At 40.4% G+C, this 24717-nt stretch overlaps 1 protein-coding gene across 2 annotated transcripts in view; it reads left to right on the top strand.

The window, feature by feature from the left end:
• The first annotated feature begins 4500 nt into the window (after positions 1-4500).
• The window catches only part of LOC126266963 (seipin), a 51973-nt gene continuing 31756 nt past the window's right edge, over positions 4501-24717 (top strand). Inside the window, exons 1-2 of one of the 2 annotated variants that reach the window (XM_049971688.1) lie at positions 4501-4652; positions 4767-4982. In XM_049971688.1, coding sequence (XP_049827645.1) covers positions 4939-4982 — 44 coding nt within the window. In that variant the 5' untranslated portion in view covers positions 4501-4652; positions 4767-4938. Of the gene's footprint in view, positions 4983-24717 lie in introns of both variants that reach the window. The other variant, XM_049971687.1, reaches the window with a different exon arrangement.

The raw sequence follows: 24717 nt of genomic DNA, 5'->3' as shown, positions 1-24717 counted from the left end.
ATCAGAATGTTTTATGCTTCCATCAGCGCATACTTTACAGAGGGATGTGGAACACATACAAATAAAATGTGGGATAAGTGACAATATATCCACCTTTTAAAGCAGAAGGTACAGCATTTCCCTGATACTGATAAGCTAGTGAATATATCTTTGGATGAAATATCTGTTATGGCATATTTAATATATGACAACAGTTCTGACAATGTTATTGGCTTTGAGCAACTAGAGTTTACACATACAGCATATTTCTCCCGATATGTGGCAGTTGCTTGTCTCAATTAGAGTAATATAATCTGGCAACAGGCGACAACGACTAAATCACAATAGGCCTACGAAATGACAAATGGGGTGTCGATCCCTTTTGCTCACAGAGGTACATGTCAGTGTTCTTACGTGGAAATCTGTGTGTTTATATGCTTTCGATATCAACGTGGGAAGCTGCAGTTCTATCCAATGTAACATGTGTTTCTTCAAGAACGTGTTGTAACTTGCCACTGGATTCATGATTTTTATCCTTACTTGCAGTTATTTTAGAATCATTTTTAGAAACATCTATGTCTTCTGTTATTACACAAACTATTGGAGGCAACAGAATAATTCAAATATTTTGTAAATCATGTAGGAAAGGGATACAAAACAAACATTATGCTTACGATGCATCTGACGTTCTCCTTTCTCGCCGCTTGGAGCGCTAGTGCCACTCCAGTGTCAAATGGTTACAACTTGTACAGCAGTGAGTGTCGCGACTGTGGTTATATTGTTCTGAACATCATGTTCGTCTCGCGTGTTGTGAATCGAACGATTACGAAAGTCGATACACAGTTGCAGGGGCGCCGACTTATAAAAAATCTTGGGGGGCCGGGGGGCATACTGGGGGGTCCTACCCTGCGACATTTTCTAAATTTCAGATGAAAAATAGATAGTGAAAAATGGTTCAAATGGCTCTGAGCACTATGGGACTCAACTGCTGTGGTCATTAGTCCCCTAGAACTTAGAACTACATAAACCTAACTAACCTAAGGACATCACACACATCCATGCCCAAGGGAGGATTCGAACCTGCGACCATAGCAGTCCCACAGTTCCGGACTGTGCGCCTAGAACCGCGAGACCACCGCGGCCGGCATAGATAGTGAGTTTTAAAGCTTTTCAAGCATTTTAGAGTAACATGATCGACATTGGACCCCTGAAAACTGAACTCTCGATAACTCAACACTCCGGGAAACTCAACAAGCATGACACATTTTTTGGCTTTGAAAAAAGAAAGAAAACATAAACATGCATGGTATTTTCGTAAAAAGCCACTTTAGGTTACAGTAATAATCATGCTTATAGACTATTTCAGAGCAGTGAATATGTAGCTCTCAAAAGACTTAAATTATATTTAAATAAATCCTAAACTATCATTAAAAGAATAAAACATAAAATATTGCTGTTGCACAGTAATACCACTTTGATTAATAAGTGAAATAGCTAATTTAAGCTTACTTTGAATAAGGCTTTGGATTCGTTAAATAAAAACAATATCTCAAAGTTAGTGCTTTAATATGGTTAATACAATATGCCTAAAACTTTTGGTCTAAAAGTATGTAAATAGCGGGTTTCAATTGGATCTTAAAATCTAAAAATAGTACTAAACTAGTACTAATATTTCGAAACTGAAAATTTAACATTATGTATGTATTTAATTCTTTATTTTATAAAGATTTTTAATATTTCTCTAAATGCCATTATTAGGCCTAGAGTGTCTTTAGAAAGGTGCAGATGTCGACCGTCTGACTGAATTACTGGATATGAAGTCGTTGATGACTGGTCGGATAACCAATGCATCGAAAAAATCTTGGTGGGAATGAAGAACAGCCAAGTTGTTCGATCGCTTCTGTCCCATTGTTGATCTGAGATATGACTTCAGACACCTAAGGACGCTATTTAACCGTTCTGCTGTTGCTGTCGTTATTGGAACTACTTGGAGAAGCTTAATGCATTTCACTACTTCACATAACATTTCTCCAACTGCAGGCTCCTGTATAATGTTCTCTCTTATGTCAGAGATATTTTTTTCATACCAGTTGTTTTTTATTAGTGATATCGGATAACATATTTAAGTGTAAGTGCAGTCTCTCAATGTCTAGGTCACGTTTTAAAAACTCAGTTGATTTTTCCAAATTTGTTTCACCTCTGTTTACTAAAAGCAAGCGCTCTTGTTCAGTTGCAATGACCTGTGTGAGTCCAGTTGAAGCAAACCGCTCAGTAATGCAAGATTGCACCATTTTACAAACTTCAATGTAAATAGCTTTCTAGTATTCCTTTGGAGTTTTGAAAGTGTGTGGTGAGCTGGCTTCGTTGTTTTCACATCTCTTTGGTATACTTCGATTCCAAGGAACTGAAGGATCATCAACTTGTGAAGGTTTTTCTTTTAACCACAATTCCCAGATGTGTTCAAAACTATTCCGCCTTCCATTCAATATACAAATCAAGCCCGCATATATTTTTTCCAGATCAGCAACAATTAGATGAGGGCACTGAATTTTTTCAGTGACATCCTCTACTGGGTTCATAGGATGGTAAAAAAGACATAAAAAGAAATAAGTCTTGAATTGTAACATTGAGTCAAGGTAGCGTGCACTTATGTAACCTGCCTCTGTTTTGTCCTCTGCAGGAAAAGTTTCAATAAACTCTAGACGTTCTTCAAAGTTTTTCCAGTATTCTCAAGATATTAGAAGCTCACGTAGTCCATTGAGTCAGGCAAAGGGGTCGTAGACCAACCTGGTCGTTGGCGCTCTCACAGTGTATGCTTCTAAAAAGTCCCATCCTTTTGTTGGATTCCCTTACAGTGGTTATTAAGTCACTGGCTAAGGCCATTATATCCTTCACAGATGTAAGATGACAAAGACTATCTACAAACTGTGAGCAATGCAGTGCACATAGCGTGCTTTTGGTTGTACATCCAAAACTATCTTTTTTAGTCCTTTGAACTTACCTCTCATATTCGAGGCAACATCATAGCACTGTCCTCTTAAGTTATCCATTGACAAATCAAGACGAGCAAAACCGTCTTTTAAAATACTAAACAGAGTCTGCGATTCAGTGTTGGGTTTCTCATATAAGCCAATGAAGTCTTCATTGATAATTAAGCAATCATAGACAGTATGAATACAAAATGACACTTGTTCATGAATCGAAGAATCACTTGTTTCATCAACCATAATGGAAATATGTCCAGTCTTCTTGATTGTAGCCAATACCTTTCTCAACACAGACTTTCCTAGTAGATCAATGATCTCGTTTTGAATATTGTGGGATGTCCACTTATACCCCCACTGTCCTAGCCAATCTTTCAACTCACATATGTTATTCTTTCGGAGTTACAACAATTGAAAAAAAATTGAGCTTACATCTTTGTGCCCTTTAATTGCTAGTCGTTGTCGGCTTAGAAATTGTGTGGTAGTAAAAATTGTCTCAAGAGCAAAACGGCCTTTCTTCATATCACTATCTAACTATTCATCCAATTGGGAGACCACACTTCGGTTAGTGATAGAATTTAGAAACAAAACACCTTCTTTTGTGTAAACATATTTTCATAAAGACAAAATTTTTCTAAAGCCTTTTTCCAGTTAGAAAACCCTATGGAAGTAAATGCATCTTCTTTGTTAGAAGAAAATTGTAATAGATTTTTAGCAGCTGCCTCTTTCCAGGTTCTGCAAAAAGCTTTTTTGGTAGATGTTTCATATTTTAGCCATGTGTATTTGATCAACCAAGACTTCTGAAATGATCTTCCCTTATCGGATCGTCCAGGTTTCGGCTGTGAACGGTTCTCGCCTGAAGACACTGAAGCAGTTGACGACTCAATAATTGTTGGAGGTTGACTTGCAGTATCATCAGCTTCCAAGTGCGCCTTTTTGGTAACAAATTTATTCATTGCAAACTTAATTCACAATACACTGAGAGAAAAAAGTAAACAAATAAAATATAGTCATATAAAATAGTCTAATAGACACTGAAGTCGGAACACTTAACACGTCGGCAGCATGTACTGAATGAAACTATCCACACTGAATGACTGCAATAGTAGGTTGGGCTTTACATAGCCGAGGCGTCGAAATGTCTCGAAGCGTCAAGGCGACGCGAGGCGGAGGGTTCCAGGCGCTTCTACTCCAGGCCTTTCGATGTCACCGCGGCTGCAGCCCTGGCTCGCTGGCGCCAGACTTTACCCGATGGTTCGCACAGCGGAACAAATCTTGTGTGCCCACAGCACCGTAACATTATCATGATTCACACCACTCATTTTCAGTTAACCTGCTTACTACTGTAATAATTATTTGTTTTAACTCGTTACTGAATGTATTTTAAAAGGTAACTGTCGTCAAACAAGGAAAATAAAAAATTCCAAGATAGTTTTGTGATTTTTACACAGTATAATATAACTAATAATTCTCTTAAATTATTGGGAGCACCGTCTCCAAACGAATTTTTGAGGGGGCTCGGGCCCCCTCAGGCCCCATTGAGTCGGCGCCTGTGCACAGATGGTTTCGTCTTCAATACAGCGTGTGACGTCAAAACGACGTCACGTGTGCATGAATTCCTGTGAAATGTAAACGTAAACAGCTGGCCGCCAAACATGTCAGAGATATAACTGTTTTTTGAGCTGTCAGGTACAAAGTGTCAGAAGTGTAGTTGACGTTTCTACGTACTAATCCGATAGCTTTAGATATATTGTTTTATTAGTGAAACATGGGACTATCGTCCATCATTTTGGCGCCTTTTAGGTGGTACAGAAGGAACGTCGTAGACAAAATACTAGAAGCAATCTATTCCAGGCTTCGAAATAAAATTGATAATACGTCAGAAGTCGTTCTCAAAGCCGGCGTAGGCGCAGCTGTATTATCAGTAGTTATTTGGACATCAGTATTTTTATATGTAGCATTTTATTACACCTATATGCCGTCTATTAGTCACACAAGACCGGTGCATTTTCAGTTTGAGTAAGTACACTGAATTGTATTTTTTTTTTTCATGTGGTCCGCCTGTAGCTAAGGTAGACATATCGTAGACTTAAAATCTTACATTTTGGGTTATCACTGTATAATGATAAATTAGACAGCACTGACCAGCCCTCCAGTTTAGAAGAAAATTAACATTTATAGCAGTTTTACAATTTGTTTTAGTTCGCTCCCCCCCCCCCCCCCCCCCCTCTCCAGACAGTTAATTGAAACTCGCTAAGTATTTATAGTGGAAAGCACTGTGAACTGTTCATGTTAGCTGTATAGTCGTGTAGCGGATAGCTAAAGAAAAATAAGTTATGAAGACAAAAAAAATTGTAAAAATGTTTTTGTGTACAATGGAAGAAAGCGACAAAAACTGGCCATATACATCAAGCTAGTGCACTTCTCGAAAGAGAATTGAAGAGGTCAAGAATTATTGTACTTTATTCTACTAATTAATAAATAATTTAACAAGTGTTAACAACAACTCACCGAACAGGTGAGGTGCTGAGTCATGAAAATGCTCATAAACAAAAGACCGAATAAAGCTAGCTTTCGGATAAATCATTTCATAAAGCTACAGATTAAACATACACATACATACTTATACACAAAAAGCAACTGTATAGCTATGTTGTGCTGTCTGACTGTACTGTGTTGGCACTGCAGCTTGAGTGGAAAGGAGAGGCAGGGAGGGATTTTTGTATCTGGTGGGGTCACAGAAGTCTGTCCTTTCAGAATGCCTTCCAGTCAGCCCCATACCGAAATCCAATCATACAGAACTTGTCAAAGACTTAGTCTCTTTCATCAGTGGAAACACTATTATTGTCACTGGCAACACGAGCTAGTCACAGACAATTCCAACTATCCTCTAATGCAAGGTGATGATTGTGTTCGTGTGTGGAGACCCATGGTGAGCTGCACCTGTGAAATGTCCAGGATATCGACAGATTTCCAAGATTCTGTGATGTTGTGGGGAGGCTTTGGTGTTGGCAGCCACACAGATCTTGTCATTATCCCTCATCGCCTTACTGCCAGACAGTGCATCGAACAGATCCTGTTTTCCCATGTGGTGGTCATCAATTTGTTCTAATGCCAGGGCCTATGTGGCAGGCATCAGCAGGGTTGTTTTGCAAAGCCTAGATATTGAAGTAATTGAATGGCTGATGGTGGGTCCTGACCCAAACCTCATCATGTATACTTGGCACATGCTTGACAGATGTGTTCATGGCCATCCTGCTCCATCACAGATCCTCCAATAACTCTCATGGTCCCACATTGAAGAATAGATACAGATACCAAAGGGTGTTAGGCAGTGATAAATGCTCACGGAGGGCAACCACCTTGTTGAGGCTCTCAAATTCCAATGAAAAGCAGTCAGTGTGACAGGATGAATTATTGTTTCTATTTTGTTTTTGACACACTGTTGCACATTTCAGTTCTTTTTATGTAAATGATTGAAGATGTAATGATGTTTTATTGTGTAGGCCTACTTAATTTGTGAAAGATACAGTTATAATTTTGCTGCATTCACAGGCCTCAGTTGTTGCTCGAAGGAATGTGGCAGATTCTCAAAGTCATGTTCCCTAATTATTGTGAGCAGTGGATCAGCAAAATATGCACAGACATGTATAAAACATTATCTACAAACAAGTGAAAATTATGTGACTTCTGAAATTTTCTCGGCGTATTTGTTCTTCTAATAATTTACGGGTATGCAGCCAGATCCCGTCGACATTCTGCCATGATATTTCGGCCCAGAGACGTCCGGCCATCATCAGGTGAGTACACAACTACTGAAGAGCCCAGGTGCAGTCGCGGTATTTATGCCGAATCTCGCGCAAGCGAAATGTACTGGCATCCTACAGCGCACGCGTCAGGTGTTGACATGCGCGGCATATCCGAGTTGTACGTGCTGCCCTCGGTGGTGAAAATAAAAGATCATCTAGTCATTGAGTATCGAATGACGCTGTCGATTCCGCTGTGATTGTATAATTTTAATAACAGGATTCCAATTTTTATCCAGCTGAATCGGTGGAAATATGTCTTGCCGATAATCTTATAAATCGTGACAACGGCTTTCAGCTGGATAAAAATTGGAATCCTGTTATTAAAATTATACAATCACAGCAGAATCGACAGCGTCATTCCATACTCAATGACTAGATGATCTTTTATTTTCACCACCGAGGGCAGCACGTACAACTCGGCTATGCCGCGTATGTCAACACCTGATGCATGCGCTGTAGGATGCCAGTACATTTCGCATGCATGAGATTCGGCATAAATACCGCGACTGCACCTGGGCTCTTCAGTAGTTGTGTACTCACCTGATGATGGCCGGACGTCTCTGGGCCGAAATATCGTGGCAGAATGTCGACGGGATCCGGCTGCATACCCAGAAATTATTAGAAGTGAAAATTATGATTGAGACGAAGCATTAGTGTTATATCCTGCATAGTGATCCCATCCTAGAAGTCCAGTATAACTTCCCATCCTTACCCAAATCCATAGGGCCATCCCAAAAACTCTCCTCTGAATCCCTCTACCTCCTGAAGCTAGTGATCCCTATCACACCCACCTTCTACATGCTTTCCAAAATTCATAAACCCAACAATCCTGGACATTCTATTGTAGCTGGTTACTGTGTTCCACCAAAAGCATTCCTGCTGTTGTTGACCATGATTGGTAACTAATTTCCTGCTCCCTAAGCTCTCATATTAAAGATGCAAAACCATTTTCTTTGTTGACTGTCATCCATCCCCATCCCTTTACTGCATGGATTCCTACTCATAACTGTTGACACCATTTCCCTATACACCACCACCACCACCTGTGCCCATGGTCTTGCAGTTATCAAACACTACCTCTCCCAGTGTCATTCAGACTCCATACCAACCAACTCATTCTTTATTTAACATCCTTGCACATAGCTACTCCTCCTGTGAGTGGAAGGTATATAAACAAATCTATGATATGGCCAGGGCACCAACGTGGCATGTTTCTTTGGCAACCTATTTATGTACTACATAGAGGAAAACTTACTAGACAGTCAGAATTTATGGCCAGGGCACCAACATGGCATGTTTCTTTGGCAACCTATTTATGTACTACATAGAGGAAAACTTACTAGACACCCAGAATTTCAAACACCTTGTCTAGTTCTGGTTAACTGATACCATTTCAGAATCTGGACTCCGGACCTAGACACACTGTCCTCATTCCCTCATGGCCTTCAACACTTTCTCTCACATCCACTTCACTTGGTTCTCCCCAGCCCAACATGCCATCTACCTAGATGTTGATGTCCAATTGTCCACTGTACACATAGCTCAGTATCCATCAACAGTACATATCTTTTGATGGCTGTCATCCTGCCCACAACAAAAAAACCCTTCTACATACTCCGGACACCCACTGATGGTGCATCTGCAGTGACAAGAAACCCTTTGCCCAGTATGCAGAAGGGTCATTCCATGGTAACTCATGTTGCAAAGTGATGTTTATCTTATAAGTTTTGGACAATTAACGGAAGGAAATCTTTCTATTAAATATTTTTTTAACCTCAAAACATACTTTATGCAGAATGCTCTATAAACCTATATCATAGTAATTGTTACATTACTATATTTATAAAACCAAATCTTATAATTATAGTTGGCAACTCACTTTACATTCCCAAGAAATGGCTTTTGCATATGATAAAGAAAATACAAAACTCTGCTCTGTTTTATGTGAACATTTCTTGTAAGTTTTACACACAATACCAGAAGGTCTTATAAGTATTTTAACAAAGTCCCAAACATTTAATCTCCAATAAAATAAATATTAAAACATTGTGAACAAGTAACTCATGTTACAACATACGCTAACTCACGTTGCATTGTCACAGATCACAGTCAGACTTGAAATAACCACGGGAATTTACAGCACTTGGAGGGTTCACTTTTCTGACAAGCTTGTCTTTAGTGTAGTATTTCTCTTCTTTAATTTCAGGCCACTTCCTAAACTTCTCACCTTTCATCATAACAATCAACCTTAAAGTCACCATTTTTAATTTTAGTAACATTACCAGAAAAACATGAATTGTCATATTTTACCACCACCAAGTCATCTACTTATATGCCTAGCGATTTTTCTGTTCTGTTAGTGTTTTCATCTGCAACTGATGAAGTGGTGTCTCCTACAACTCCATTATTATAGACTTCCAAGTGATAAATTTTAGAAATGTTCAAGAAAGGCTTGCAGCTCTCGATTAAGGCCAAGAGATGTAGTTTTTTGCTTCTTTGGCTAAAGTCTTCTTCACCCATAAGAACTGTTGTCACATTAGAAGAAGAATTCAATAATGCTTTTATAAAATCTGTTGCATTGTTTACAATACATTTCCTACTTTTCACACGAGACCAGACTTGGCATTTGACAGCCCCACCAATTCCACCCACTGGCCCCTTCCCATGAGAAGTTGCAAAGTACTTCCGTATAATTCTTTTGGCATGACTCTTACTTAGAATTTTTATAGCCTCTGCAATATATCTGATTTTAAACTAGGAAGCAGGACCGTCTGACCAGATTAACTTCTGTAATATTTTTTGGTAGGTCTTCAAGAAGTCTATCAAAATCGGGAATGACTGTTTTTTGTGTGGTCCAGATTATCAGATACCAATATGTAGGGGTGAGAAGTACCTGAATGCCAAATCATGGTAGTAAAAATACTAATTTGATTCTGCTGCCAATGTGCACTTTGAATTTCATCTTGACTTACACATGTAAAATTTTCAGAAAAATCGATTTGCATGATGGCAGTTAGAATCGCAGAAGGCAGCGATACCTTATCACTCTGATAGTTCTTTTATTGTTCTCTCTTAAAGTATCAGTGCTCTAAAAATTTAGGTCCCATGGTAAGAATGTGATCAATAAGATTCTGTAATATACCTTCTTCCCCTACATTAAAAATCATGCCATCACTCTCCTGCCACACATACCATTTCGCACCATACTCTTGTACAACAGCACATAAACCAAGAAGTTTAACTGCCAATAAATCTTTACATTTCATGCACTTTTCCAACCAACAATTGGCTGTAGCCTCTGCACATAGAAAAAGTTCTGGCCAGTTACTGGTGTACTTAGGTATTGCCTTTCGCATCTTTTACAGTCACAACGTCTTTGTATCGAGGGGCCTGTCTGCTAATTTCATCCCTTTCATAGAATTTGCTAACTGCACTTATTATTTCATCACTTATGTTTTGTTTAGAGATTGTTTCTACTTCTAAAGGTTCAACAAATGTATGATACAACCTTCTAATAACATATTTTTGTTTTCTGGATGATGTTTGAAGTACACATTTCGCTTTTGATATGGCTTTTCTCAGTGAAGACCTATTTTTATATGGCGGAGAGGCAGAACTACTTGGCGTAGCTGAAGATGCTTTCTTTAGTCGCTTCCCGTACTTGGTAACTCTTTCTCTAACATTCCGTTTCCTGTCTGCAGCAATTATTTCTTGTTCTCTTTTACTCAAACATTTTTCCTATTACTGTTTCTTTTTCCTGAATTTTTTCATAGTTCCCTTGTGTTTGATTTTATACTCTTCATATCTGCCTTCATCTTTCAATTTCTGCCATCTCACCTTTTCAGCAGTACTTAAAGGCATTCTGCAAAAATTGCAAAATGTTGTAAAGTAGGAATAGCTATTCCCTATGGGATTTTATGTGTCATATGGAGATAAATATACATTAAATATGTTGAAATACACTCCTGGAAATGGAAAAAAGAACATATTGACACCGGTGTGTCAGACCCACCATACTTGCTCCGGACACTGCGAGAGGGCTGTACAAGCAATGATCACACGCACGGCACAGCGGACACACCAGGAACCGCGGTGTTGGGCGTCGAATGGTGCTAGCTGCGCAGCATTTCTGCACCGCTGCCGTCAGTGTCAGCCAGTTTGCCATGGCATACGGAGCTCCATCGCAGTCTTTAACATTTGTAGCATGCTGCAACAGCGTAGACGTGAACCGTATGTACAGTTGCCGGACTTTGAGCGAGGGCGTATAGTGGGCATGCGGGAGGCCGGGTGGACGTACCGCCGAATTGCTCAACACGTGGGGCGTGAGGTCTCCACAGTACATCGATGTTGTCGCCAGTGGTCGGCGGAAGGTGCACGTGCCCGTCGACTTGGGACCGGACCTCAACGAAGCACGGATGCACGCCAAGACCGTAGGATGCTACGCAGTGCCGTAGGGGACCGCACCGCCACTTCCCAGCAAATTAGGGACACTGTTGCTCCTGGGGTATCAGCGAGGACCATTCGCAACCATCTCCATGAAGCTGGGCTACGGTCCCGCACACCGTTAGGCCGTCTTCCTCTCATGCCTCAACATCGTGCAGCCCGCCTCCAGTGGTGTCGCGACAGGCGTGAATGGAGGGACGAATGGAGACATGTCGTCTTCAGCGATGAGAGTCGCTTCTGCCTTGGTGCCAATGATGGTCGTATGCGTGTTTGGCGCCGTGCAGGTGAGCGCCACAATCAGGACTGCATACGACCGAGGCACACAGGGCCAACACCCGGCATCATGGTGTGGGGAGCGATCTCCTACACTGGCCGTACACCTCTGGTGATCGTCGAGGGGACACTGAATAGTGCACGGTACATCCAAACCGTCATCGAACCCATCATTCTACCATTCCTAGACCGGCAAGGGCACTTGCTGTTCCAACAGGACAGTGCACGTCCGCATGTATCCCGTGCCACCCAACGTGCTCTAGAAGGTGTAAGTCAACTACCCTGGCGAGCAAGATCTCCGGATCTGTCCCCCATTGAGCATGTTTGGGACTGGATGAAGCGTCGTCTCACGCGGTCTGCACGTCCAGCACGAACGCTGGTCCAACTGAGGCGCCAGGTGGAAATGGCATGGCAAGCCGTTCCACAGGACTACATCCAGCATCTCTACGATCGTCTCCATGGGAGAATAGCAGCCTGCATTGCTGCGAAAGGTGGATATACACTGTACTAGTGCCGACATTGTGCATGCTCTGTTGCCTGTGGTTCTGTCAGTGTGATCATGTGATGTATCTGACCCTAGGAATGTGTCAATAAAGTTTCCCCTTCCTGGGACAATGAATTCACGGTGTTCTTATTTCAATTTCCAGGAGTGTATATTGTTGGTTGTGTTGTATGTAATTCAGAACAAATCTGACTCCTTAAAATTATAACTAATCCTACAAAAATTATGGTAACTCACATTACATAAATAAAGGTAACTCACGTTACATGAATTAAATATCCTATACCAGGAGAAGCCTTCCGGGAGGCAATTTATTTGAGATACTAAATTAGCAGGTACACTTATGTGAAGGACAGCATGGAATATAAGTTTCTATACTTTAATGTATTTTGTGAAAATCTTGTGGTTCATGGTGTGGGTTCCTGTAGTCATGTCCTAGTTCATGAACCACGGGCAACGTATGAGTGGCCAAGTAAGTGGTTCTGACAGTCGGGATACCAGTTACTTTGGAATAAGGCAGGGCATCTCGGACATATTCTGAGTCATGGTCACCTTTGTGCTCATACGACAAAGACTACCAAATCCCACGGTTAGTCCCTCAACCGTTACGTGTAATACCCAATGGGACTCGGGGCAAGTAAGGCTAGCAACCTGCTTCCCTGGTACTTTAAATATGATGCTGGCAACAATCAGAGCAAAATGCCTCAGACCTTTGGAGGTGACGGAGTCCCACCCCTAACTGACAAACCAGGGACTCCTAAGATACGACTTGGCAAACAAATGGTAATGAGATGGGGAGCTATTAATATCAATGGGGGCTACTCTGAGAAGAAGGTAGAGCTGGCAGAGGCTGCAAGTAAGATGGGGCTGGACATTTTAGCTGTTAGTGACATTCGGGTAAGTGGTTAGAAAGAAGAGGAAGTGGGAGAATACAAGGTCTACCTGTCAGGAGTCAAAGCAGGGATAGCACAATGGGGTGTAGGGCTTTACATCAGGAAAGAAATGGAACCCAGCGTAGTTGCAATAAGGTATGTAAATGAATGACTGATGTGGATAGATTTGACAGTGTCTAGCAAGAAAATTAGGGTTGTGTCAGTATATTCGCATTGTGAAGGGACAGATCAAGATAAGATGGATAGTTTTTATGAGGCACTCAGTGATGTAGTTGTTAGAGTAAAGGACAAGGACAGTGTTCTGCTCATGGGTGATTTTAACGCCGGGATTGGAAATCGAACAGAAGGGTATGAAAAAGTTATGGGTAAATTTGGAGAGGATATGGAGGCCAACAGGAACGGGAAACAACTCTTGGATTTCTGTGCCAGTACGGGCTTAGTAATCACAAACTCCTTTTTTAGACATAAGAACATTCACCGGTATACTTGGGAAGGCAGGGGAACTAGATCTGTCATTGACTATATAATAACAGATCAGGAATTCAGGAAGGCTGTGAGGGACACACGTGTATTCAGGGGATTCTTTGATGACACTGATCATTATTTAATCTGCAGTGAAATTGGGATTGTGAGGCCGAAAGTGCAGGTGGTCAGGTCCATATGTAGGAGGATAAGAGTGGAGAAACTTCAGGATAAGGAAATCAGGCACAAGTACATAACAGTGATCTCAGAAAGGTACCAGTTAGTTGAATGTAGTCAATTACAGTCATTGGAAAAGGAATTTACAAGGTACAGGGACACAGTACTAGAAGTGGCTAAAGAATGTCTTGGAACAGTAGTGTGTAAAAGCAGGAAGAAGCAAACAGCTTGGTGGAATGACACAGTCAAGGCAGCCTGCAAAAGGAAAAAGAAGGCGTTTCAAAAATGGCTACATACTAGAACACAGGTAGACAGAGAAAGTTATGTTGAAGAAAGAAACAAAGCCAAACAGATAATTGCAGCATCCAAGAAGAAATCTTGTGAAGACTTTGGAAACAGGTTGGAGACTATGGGTCAAGCTGCTGGAAAACCATTCTGGAGTGTAATTAGCAGTCTTCGAAAGAGAGGTAAGAAGGAAATGACAAGTATTTTGGACAGGTCAGGAAAACTGCTGGTGAATCCTGTGGATGCCTAGGGCAGATGGAGGGAATATTTTGAAGAGTTGCTCAATGTAGGTGAAAATACGATCAGTAATGTTTCAGATTTCGAGGTCGAATGGGATAGGAATGATGACGGAAATAGGATCACATTTGAGGAAGTGGAGAAAATGGTCAATAGATTGCAGTGCAATAAAGCAGCTGGGGTGGATGAAATTAAGTCGGAACTCATCAAATACAGTGGAATGTCAGGTCTTAAATAGCTACACAGGATAATTGAAATGGCCTGGGAGTTGGGACAGGTTCCATCAGACTGGACAAAAGCAGTAATCACACCAATCTTTAAACATGGAAGCGGAAAAGATTGTAACAACTACAGATGTATCTCTTTAATCAGCGTTGTGGGTAAAATCTTCTCAAGCACTGTTTAAAGGAAAGTGCGAGTATTAGTTGAGGACCAATTGGATGAAAATCAGTGTGGGTTTAGGCCTCTTAGAGGTTGTCAGGACCAGACCTTTAGCTTACGGCAAATAATAGAGAAGTGTTAAGAGTGGAACAGGGAATTATATCTATGCTTTATAGATCTAGAAGAGGCATATGACTGGGTTCCTAGGAGGAAGTTATCGTTTGTTCTAGGAAATTATGGAATAGGAGGCAAACTTTTGCAAGCAATTAAAGATGGGTAGTCAGGCAGCAGTTAGAGTTGACGGTAAATTGAATTCATGTTTCAGAGTAGTTTCAGGGGTAAGACAAGGCTGCAACCTGTCGCCACTGTCGTTCATATTATTTATGGATCATGTGTTGAAAACAATAGACTGGCTGGGTGAGATTAAGATATGTGAACACAAAATAAGCAGTCTTGCATATGCAGATGACTTAGTTGTGATGGCAGATTCAATTGAAAGTTTGCAAAGTGATATTTCAGAGCTAGATCAGAAATGTAAGGACTATGGTATGAAGATTAGCATCTCCAAAACGAAAGTAATGTCAGTGGGAAAGAAATATAAACGGATTGAGTGCCAAATAGGAGGAACAAAGTTAGAACAAGTGGACGGTTTCAAGTACTTAGGATGCATATTCTCACAGGACGGTAACATAGGGAAAGAACTGGAAGTGAGGTGTAGCAAAGCTAATGCAGTGAGCGCTCAGCTACGATCTACTCTCTTCTGCAAGGAGGAAGTCAGTGCCAAGACTAAGTTATCTGTGCACCGTTCAATCTTTCGACCAACTTTGTTGTATGGGAGCGAAATCTGGGTGGATTCAGGTTACCTTATCAACAAGGTTGAGGTTACAGATATGAAAGCAGCTAGGATGATTGCAGGTACTAGTAGATGGAAACAATGGCAGGAGGGTGTCCACAATGAGGAAATCAAAGAAAAACTGGGAATGAAGTCCATAGATGTAGCAGTCAGGGCGAACAGGCTTAGATGGTTTGGTCATGTTACACGCATGGGAGAAGCAAGGTTACCCAAGAGACTCATGGGTTCAGCAGTAGAGGGTAGGAGGAGTTGGGGCAGACCAAGGAGAAGGTACCTAGATTCGGTTAAGAATGATTTTGAAGTAATAGGTTTAACATCAGAAGAGGCACCAATGTTAGCACTGAATAGGGGATCGTGGAGGAATTTTATAAGGGGGCTATGCTCCAGACTGAACCCTGAAAGGCATAATCAGTCTTAAATGATGATGATGATGATGATGATGATGATGATGATGATGATGATGTGAAAATCTTAAAAAAATTGGCATTTGGTAACTCATGTTACACATTTTGGGTTAGCTTATATAAATGTTTTTGTATTTATCATCCTTAAATTGTTTGCTTCTAAAAATATACCAAAAAGAAGAAGAAGTTTTGCACTTTAAAGTGATATACAAATCATAAAGAAATATTATAAATTTCATGATTTTTTTCTTACCTTGAAATTGATCAAATCTCCTGCATGAGCAAACACAACAATACAATCTTCAAAACAATGGCTCCCAGAAGTAAATTATAGGTTTTGGAGGGAAAAAATCAGTCTTCCCAACAAAATTAAATGCCCAAGCTACATATGTAACAGGAGAAACTATTCCCACAGAAAAATTAATTTTTTGATAATGATTCCTCATTTTCATGGAATGACCCAGAAGGTCTTACAAAAGGCCTTCACAGACACTTTTTCCTTAACCACAAACATTGTCTGCACAATATCCTCACATGCCACTGACCAACCCCAAGAACCAGTTGCAAAGGAGCACCGTCATCATTGCCCAGTATCATCCCACACTGACACAACTGAACCATGTCCTTTGCCAGGTCTTTGATGGTTTATCATTGTGCTCAGAAATGAACTCTATCCTACCCACAATCCTTCCCACACCTCCCAAAATGGTAAACCATCACCAAACCCAATCTAAGGAATATTACTCCATTGTTATGCCACTTCCATTTCAAACAATTTGTCAAAAAGGTCATACTTCTGTGGAAGACTCAAGTGAAAGACTTGTCCAATGCAAACACCCAGCACATCATACTACTCCCTTCCCATCATGGACTTACCATATTGTATCAGTGCAGGGACATCCATAAGAGCAGCATTTCATATACCAGCTCCATTGTAATTTCTGCAGTGCATTTTATGTGAATGTGGCCACCAGCTTGCTATTCACCTGAATGAATAGCCACCACCTAACTAGGGCCAAGAGCAAAGATGAACACTCCATTGCTGAACAGATTGCTGAGCAGAACATGTTTTATTTAAATGAGTGCTTCACAGTTAGTGCCATTTTGATCCTTCTTCCCAACACCAGCTGAATTATGTAGGTGAGAGTTGTTCTTGCAAAATGTCCTTCAACCCTGTGATCCACATTGCCTCAATTCAAACTGGGGTCCCACATCCAACATCACCACCTTTTACATATAACCTAAATTTTGTTACTCACTTTGTGAGGACAAAGGATCTTCTCACTATGGCAGCAATAGCACCAGATGCCGATGCTCACCACAGTATTTAGTATTTAGAAAGGTGGCAGAATAGTTGAGAAATGGGTCTACATTTAGAACGGAAATAGTTCAGATTCCTATCTTGCTATCCAGATTTAAGTTTTCTGTGGTTTCTCTAACTTTTGTAAGATAAAACACAGGGGTGTTCCTTTGAAAAGAAAACTCCCTATTTACTTCTCCACCCTTCTGCAAAGATAGTTTGTGCTCAGTCTCTTATTACCTCTGTTACCATGTGCCACAGTCAGACCATTGAAAGCCCTATGTTGTCAGAAAACCTGTGACGTGTGAATTCTGAACACTATGTAGAACATGGGTTACATGATTGTCAAGAGGTCATTCTATGACATGTATCCCTTGGTATGCTCCTTGCACCTATAGACCTTTGGGGGGCTGAGGTGGTCAGTGGTTTTTAGGCAAGTAACGTCTTTCATGTTTGAAGATACATAATTGGATGGATGAAAACCTACTTACCAGGTGACTGTAGGAGAACACACAAAAGATATGGAAATGTGCAAGCTGTCAGAGCCAGTGGCCTCTTTAGGGGAGACTTACTGGATGGGGTGAGAAGGAGAGACTGATTTTTGGGTCATGCACCAGCCAAAATTTTAAAGTTTATGAGCATAGAGGTGAAAGATTGGGGTAATAAGCAAGACAGAGGTTACTGAATAAAACTTTGTGCAAGTGTTAACAAGAGTGGAAAGCTAAGTGAATTGTATATGGTAGACAGGTGAGGGTGCAAGAACAAATACAGTTGGAAAATAATGGAAATAGAAAAATAGAGTGAGTCAAGAAAAATAATAGTTACTGAAAATAAATGGTGAGACCACAGAAATTTACGTAAACTTAGGCCAGGAGGGTGGCTAATACCAAGTACATGTTGTAACACCAGTTCCCACCTGCAGAGTTCTGAGAAACTGGTATCAGTGTAGAGTATCAAGATGGGCCATATGATGAAACGAGACACCATGGTCACGATTGTCATGCTGTAGAGTATGCTTTGCAACAGGATATTGTGTGTTGCCAGTATAAACCTTCTCATTATGTCCATTCATTTTAGCTGATAAACTGGTGGCAATCATGCCAATGTAAAAGGTTGAACAGTGTTTACGTAACAACTGGTACATGGCATGTGGCAGTTACAGATTGCTCTCTCTTTCACAGTATATGTTTTGCCAGTTACAGGGCTGGTATAGGTGGTTCTAGGAGGATGCACTGGCCGAATCTTATAGCGAAGAAGGTCATAGGGAGATCCAGACAGCAGTACATGATATTTCTCATCTCAGCCTTCTCTGCACTTAATACCCCACCACTGTAGTTCGAAAGGAGATTTTCCAGACCATCACATCCTGTTCTGATACTACTGATCCCTCCAAAAAACAACAACAATTTAGGAGTACATCTCTTGTCACTCAGTGCTGTCCTCATCTCGACTGTATTAACCAGCTACTTCAACAAGACTACGACTTCCTAAAATCATGCCCTGTAATGAGGTCCATTGTGTGTGATATTTTGCCCATCACAAATAGAATAGCTTTTTGCCATACCCCCCACCCTGCCCCTCTGAACCTTCACAGTATCCTGGTCAGACCGTATGCTCCTTTGGCGCCCATTCCCCTCCGCTATGGATCTTACCCCTGTGGCCATCCCAGCTGTAATACTTGGGCAGTGCACCCTCCTAGCATCATCCATATCAGCCGTGCAGCTGACAAAACCTATATACTGTCAAAGGGAGAGTCACCTATGAATAATGAATGGGGATGGAAAGAGGGTATAGGCTCTATACTGGCAACACACAATATTCTCTCGCAGAGCATGCTCTACATTAATTTCTGTTGCCTCAGTTTTGTTTTCAGTAACTCCACCTGATCTTTGCTCCCTTTTATTTTTCTATATCTTTTATTTTCTGAATGTCTTTTTTTCTGTGCCCCTCCCTCACCTCACCTCTCTACCATGCATAATGCACCTAGTTTTCCATTCTTATTGACTCTTGTACTATATTTTTCAAGGAATCTCTGTCTTGCTTATTATGCTATCTTCCACCTGTAAGATGTTGGGTTTCCAAATCTCATCTGGTGGTGCAGGTACCAACAATCAGTCTTTTCTTCTCATCTCATCCAGTAAGTCTCCCACAAATTGGGGCTCTCTGTGGCCTTTCCATAATTCTCCCCATTTCCTAAACCTTGTCAGTCCTTTTGTTTCAGATCTCTTTCTTTCCCTTCCATCCTTTTACCAGAAGATGATGCCACTGGCTCTGAAAGCTTGCATATTTCCTTATCTTTTATATGTGCTGCCACTTGTGGGGTCGACAGAAGTGTCCGATCCTACCATGACGTAGGGGTGTTGTCGTGTGTGATGTCATGACGGCGCGGAGTTTGGTTTGTGAGTATGGCGTGTTTGTAGATGTCGTCGTATTGTGGTTCGTTGTGCTCTCTGGTGCTATGTTCAGGGTTTTCGTTTGTGTGGTGTAATGGGCTCAGTTTGCTTTTGCTCATTATCCAGAATTGTTCAAGTGTTGGCTGTGTTTGTAGTGGAATTCATTTCAGTGAGTTAACGATTTTGTGTGAGGGTTAATTTAGTGTTTTTTGCTGTACATCGGGTGGTAATTTTAGTAAAATTAATCGGTTGTTGGTTTTGTTCAGGAATGGATATGATGGATAAAATTAACAGTGTGCAGGTCAAGGGAAGTGTTCGATCCCAATGTGTGTATGTGTATGTTGATATTGGTATCGGGAGATGTTTTTGTGCTATATAGGCCAAGGGAGGTGTTTGATCCTAATTTATGGGATCGGGAGCTGCTGCTGAGATATATAGGTCAAGGGAAGTGTCCGATTCCAGATGATATTGTGTTTAGTGGTATTTGGGGAGTTTTGTGATGTCGGTTTTTCTCGTCGTTTTGTGTGGGGGTGGGTGTCTAAATTTGTTTATATTTATTTTGCCCCCACCCAAAAACACTCCATTTCCCGTGCTTGTCCCATTAGTGTCATTAGGCTTTTTGTGGAAAGTGTGTGTGTATGTTTTTCGATGTATTTTCATCCTTATAATGTGTATGTACCAACTTTAAATGCGCCATATTGGAATCGTGATTTATGGTCATTTCGACCATATTTGTGACGTCATGGGTCAAAGCAGATGGGCGGGATCGGACGCTTCCGTATTTCCCACTTGGGGAATAGATTTCTTATCTATCTAATTATATGATATTTTCAGACACTGATTGCTTTCAATGATATTTTTCACTTTTGGGTACACTTTTTAGGTGCAGCAGTGCCTTAAATGAAGCTGCTGAGATTGTGAACATAGAATGTCGGTAAATTACTGGTCAAATAAGCAGCAGCATTTAATGTTAGTGATTGTATAGTAGTAAATGAGATCTGTTGTAAAACACAACATTTGGCTGTATGCTACTTTAACCAAAAATAAATGAAGCTGCTTGTATTACTAATGATAAGAAACTGTTTGCTGTGATTCATCTGCACACAACTGTGTTTTGATCTTGAACTGTCTCCTTAAACTGAGACAAGTTTAATTGAAACCAGTCATCTCAGTGACACTTACGTATAAGGCTACACTGCAAATGAATACTCACAGAAAATACTTCATAACACTTACAATTATATTAAATATAATATAGTTCTTTTGTTCAGGAAATCTTTTCTTCAGTTTCCAGCTAATCTTTCTATTCTCTCTACTTCTGATTGCATGAGTTATTTTGATGGTCATATAACAAAACAGCCATTACCTTTATTCTCTCATTCTTTAATGTAATTTCCTCATGATGACTTGACTTAATTTGATTATATCCAATTACTTTGGTTTAATTTTACTGCTGTTCATCTTGTCTCCTCTTTTGGGGACACCAACCATCATATTCAACTGTTCTCTGAAGTCCTTTGCTGTCTCAGACAGAATGTAACCTGGAAGTTTTTATTCCTTCTCACTGAACTTTAATTCTCTTTCCAAATTTCTCCATGGTTTCCTTTACTTTGTGCTTAATGCACCGATTGAATGACATGAGTGGTATCCTATAACCATGCCTCACTACCTTCTCAATGACTACTGATTAGTGTGTCCTTTTCATGCCCTTAAACTGTCATGATAACAGTGTGGCTTCTGTACAGGTTATAGATTTATTCTCATTTCCTGCACGCTATCCCTGATAACTCCTGAATTCCAGGGTGTATTCCAGTTAATGTTGGAAAAAGCTTCTTGTAAAAGTACAGATGTTATACTTGCAGCTCTGCCTTTCTTCAGACTACTTTCTAAATTAAGTTTTGCACATACAGAGTGAGATTATTAACTGTGTACTTAGTTTGATGTTGTTTAAGTATTGGCTGATCATCTGACCTTTGTGAGGCAACTGTAAAATTATTGAGAAACAGAATGACTGACCACTACTTAGCTTGAGTAGTGTTAATTCTAGTACTACAGATACACATGTAAGCATAAAAAACAATTCCTGTATTTTCAAAATATTAGTTCCTTCATCAGAGAGGAAAGGGTTATAGCTTGGGAAAATTAGAAAGATGTGGCAGGACCCTCCTGTTGCAAAAATAAAAGGAGACCTGCAACAAAGATGACGGGGAAGGCATCAAGGTAACTGTTTTGTGCCCTCACTAACCACAAAGCAGGGAATGCAACCTTAAATGTTGGTAGGGAGATAGAGGACAAAATTGAGTCACTGGATGTAGCAGTGTATGAAATTTCACAACAGATCGATAAGATTGACATATAGTGTGTGGGGGGAGGAGGGCACTCTAAAAAACAAATGTTTCCACTGTATTCTTTGAACTGTTAATATTCAGTTCTTTTATTTTAGTTAAGTATATGCTCATCTTGAAAGATGGTATTGTAGTCTGGGGACTGCCAAATTGCCAAATACACCCTACACAGAAGGAGAACATGATACCAATAACCAATTATGTACACACTCCTTTGTGCATCAGAGGTTGAAGATCTTGCTATTGAAACAAGGTACACATTAAATGGTTGCCATTACGACAATTTTTACAGTTTAACTATAGTTACAGACAAGGATAAATGGAAATTTATCAAACCATATACCTAATTTCTTGTTGCTTGAGCCATTTCGGAAAGAACAGACACCATATCCATATAAGTATATAGTTCTGGCAATACCAGCCATGACCTTCTCCTTCTGTGTGGATGCACACATATTATCTGAACTCTTACGGGACTTGGTAAGAATGTCTTCCACGAGTAATGAGTGTATTGGGTAGGGACACTATGAATAAGGTGAGAATGTGGGTCTCGTCGGAGGCATGCGCGAGATAGCCCCAGCAGTTGCACTATCCTCTGTGCCCTCAGCGGATCAGGTGGATAGACTGTCTGCCATGTAAGCAGGAGATCCCGGATTCGAGTCCTAGTTGGGGCACATTTTCCCCTGTTGATATATGTCAATGCCCATCAGCAGCCGAAGGTATTAATATATAATTCTAATTTCATTCTAGTCGGCTTCAGGTCATCATAAGTGTCTGTTCTTTCGGACTTGTGTGAAAGAACAGACACCATATCCATATAAGTATATAAAAAAAGTCTTCTGCTCTGGGTGACACTGCTGAGTTTGTGGTGCGTGACCATCAGAGCTATGTTTTGGGTCAACCTGTGCTGTATTGGGCAGTTGACTGATGAGCAGCTGCTACACACAAGAGTTAGTCATAAATTAGAGCCTCATAATTTGTCTTGCAGTTCACAAGAAAACAAAGTGTACACCCAACTTTTGTAAGTATTGTTTCACTTTTCAGTGTAATTTCTCTGAACAAAATGATACAGGGGTGAAGATATGGGACCAGCACTAGGGAGGTTGGCAGTTCAGATCTCCTTCTGGGCATCCAGATTTATGCTTTCCGTGTATTCCCTCTAGAGATCAATTAAGGCAAATATAATAATAGTGTCTTTGAAAAGGACCTGATTTCCTTCCAGAGTCAGAACCTATTTTCCATCTCTAATGGCCATCTTATTGATAGAATGTTAATCCTTAATGTCCTTTCATTTTTCAATATGATTTCCAGCCCTTTGGCAATCCATCAGTGAGCTCAAGTATTGCCAACTATATTTGTTCCTCCATCATTAGCACAGGTATTTTTATGAAATCTTCAAAGTGAAAACTGTGAATGATGAACTACATTTAGTTTTGCAGTTGGATTGTAGTCTGTCTGATAGCACGAGATTCAGGCTGTATTGTAGATGAGGCAAGATTTCCCATCCAAGTATTGCAGTCTGAACAGTGGTTTTCCAACTCAATTCAAGTCTTGCCTTTGTCTGCAAAACTTCCTGAGTTTTTAGTGAGCAAACTCGTGAAGAAATGCTTTCTTTAGTATGGTGAAATACTGCACTTAAAAACACTACGATCTCTCACTACTGTGATCCCCAAAGACCACTGTCATTGTATTCGTAGCATATTAAGTAGTTTTCAACTTCACTTTCCTCAGAAGTGTTGCAACTTTGATTAACAGTCTGTCACAGTATTTGCTAAAAATTCTATGTAATCCATTTTGAAGGAGGGTTATAAGTTTGTAGCTACTGTATTCTTTGCCTCATTATTATGACGAATCAACATCCTCAGTACCAGTGTGTGCAAAAAATTGTATGTATAACCAAATTTATCAGTAACAGTAAACACACTTCATTTAGTAATGGGAAAATTGTATCACACTACTTCTGTTTTTACCTGATTGTTAGAAGGGAAATAATTGTTATGCTGTGTATTTGGTGACCAATCACTGACTGTGGCAGGTCAACCACACTGGTTTTGATCTGCCAGCAGGATTTTGTTCACCCATCAACTTAAATAGGGTGAAAAACTCAGCACTCAACTTTGCTGATATCCACTTAGCATTCCTAATACTATTCATGTCATGGTTACAAATCAAAATTTAACCTTCAGCATTCAGGGATTCTGTCACAGCTTCTTGTCTGATATTCAAATGACTATCGTTGTTTCCTGTCTCATTGCAAAGTTATCACATGTTAACTGCACCTACCAAAATTAAAAAAGAAAAGCATAGGTAAACATTATAACTTTTGCCCCCAAAGTGAACTTGTATCTTTACTTTATTCCAGTTCCTCAAACATGTCACAAAAGTCAATGCTCTCTTTTATTGTCCTCTGTTCCTTGGAGTTTCTTGTTTATCATTTCCCTGTACTGAAGCCAACTTTTATGTATTTCAGCTGTTATGGCTCCTAAACACTACAAAAACAGCCATTTGTGAAATTTAGACAGATGCTATATGATCAACCATTTAGCTTTGTGCTGTTATGCCATATGCTGAACAGATGTGTCCATCACACAGCCAGATGGTTGAATATACAGCATTGACACTCTGAATATGGTGAATAAATGCAAAGCTACATTGAAAATTATTAAAACAGACATGAACTGGTATGACAAAGTGCATCACTCACCAATTCCACAACCCGTCTCAGTGGCTGGGATTTCTAACTCACACTTCCGCGGTGGCGCTCGACCTGGGTGTTAGCCAGTTCAAATCCTGTTGGTGGAAAAAATTTTCACTGCCGGTATTTGGTTGGCAAAGTGAGGAGACATGGTGGCATATAAAGTTCATGATCACCAGACCTTGGCCAATGCCCTGGTTTGAGTAGCCTACCAAACCTCTTCGCAGTGTCTCATGAAGTGAGGGCATGTGACACAGTCGATGGTGATCTGGCGATTAAGCTTGGTAAAACACACACACACA

Source organism: Schistocerca gregaria, chromosome 4 (genome assembly GCF_023897955.1).
Source record: "Schistocerca gregaria isolate iqSchGreg1 chromosome 4, iqSchGreg1.2, whole genome shotgun sequence".
In the NCBI taxonomy this organism is placed as follows: Eukaryota; Metazoa; Arthropoda; class Insecta; order Orthoptera; family Acrididae; genus Schistocerca; species Schistocerca gregaria.
The sequence above is the reverse complement of the archived record's forward strand: the minus strand, read 5'-3'. Positions and strand labels throughout refer to the sequence as shown.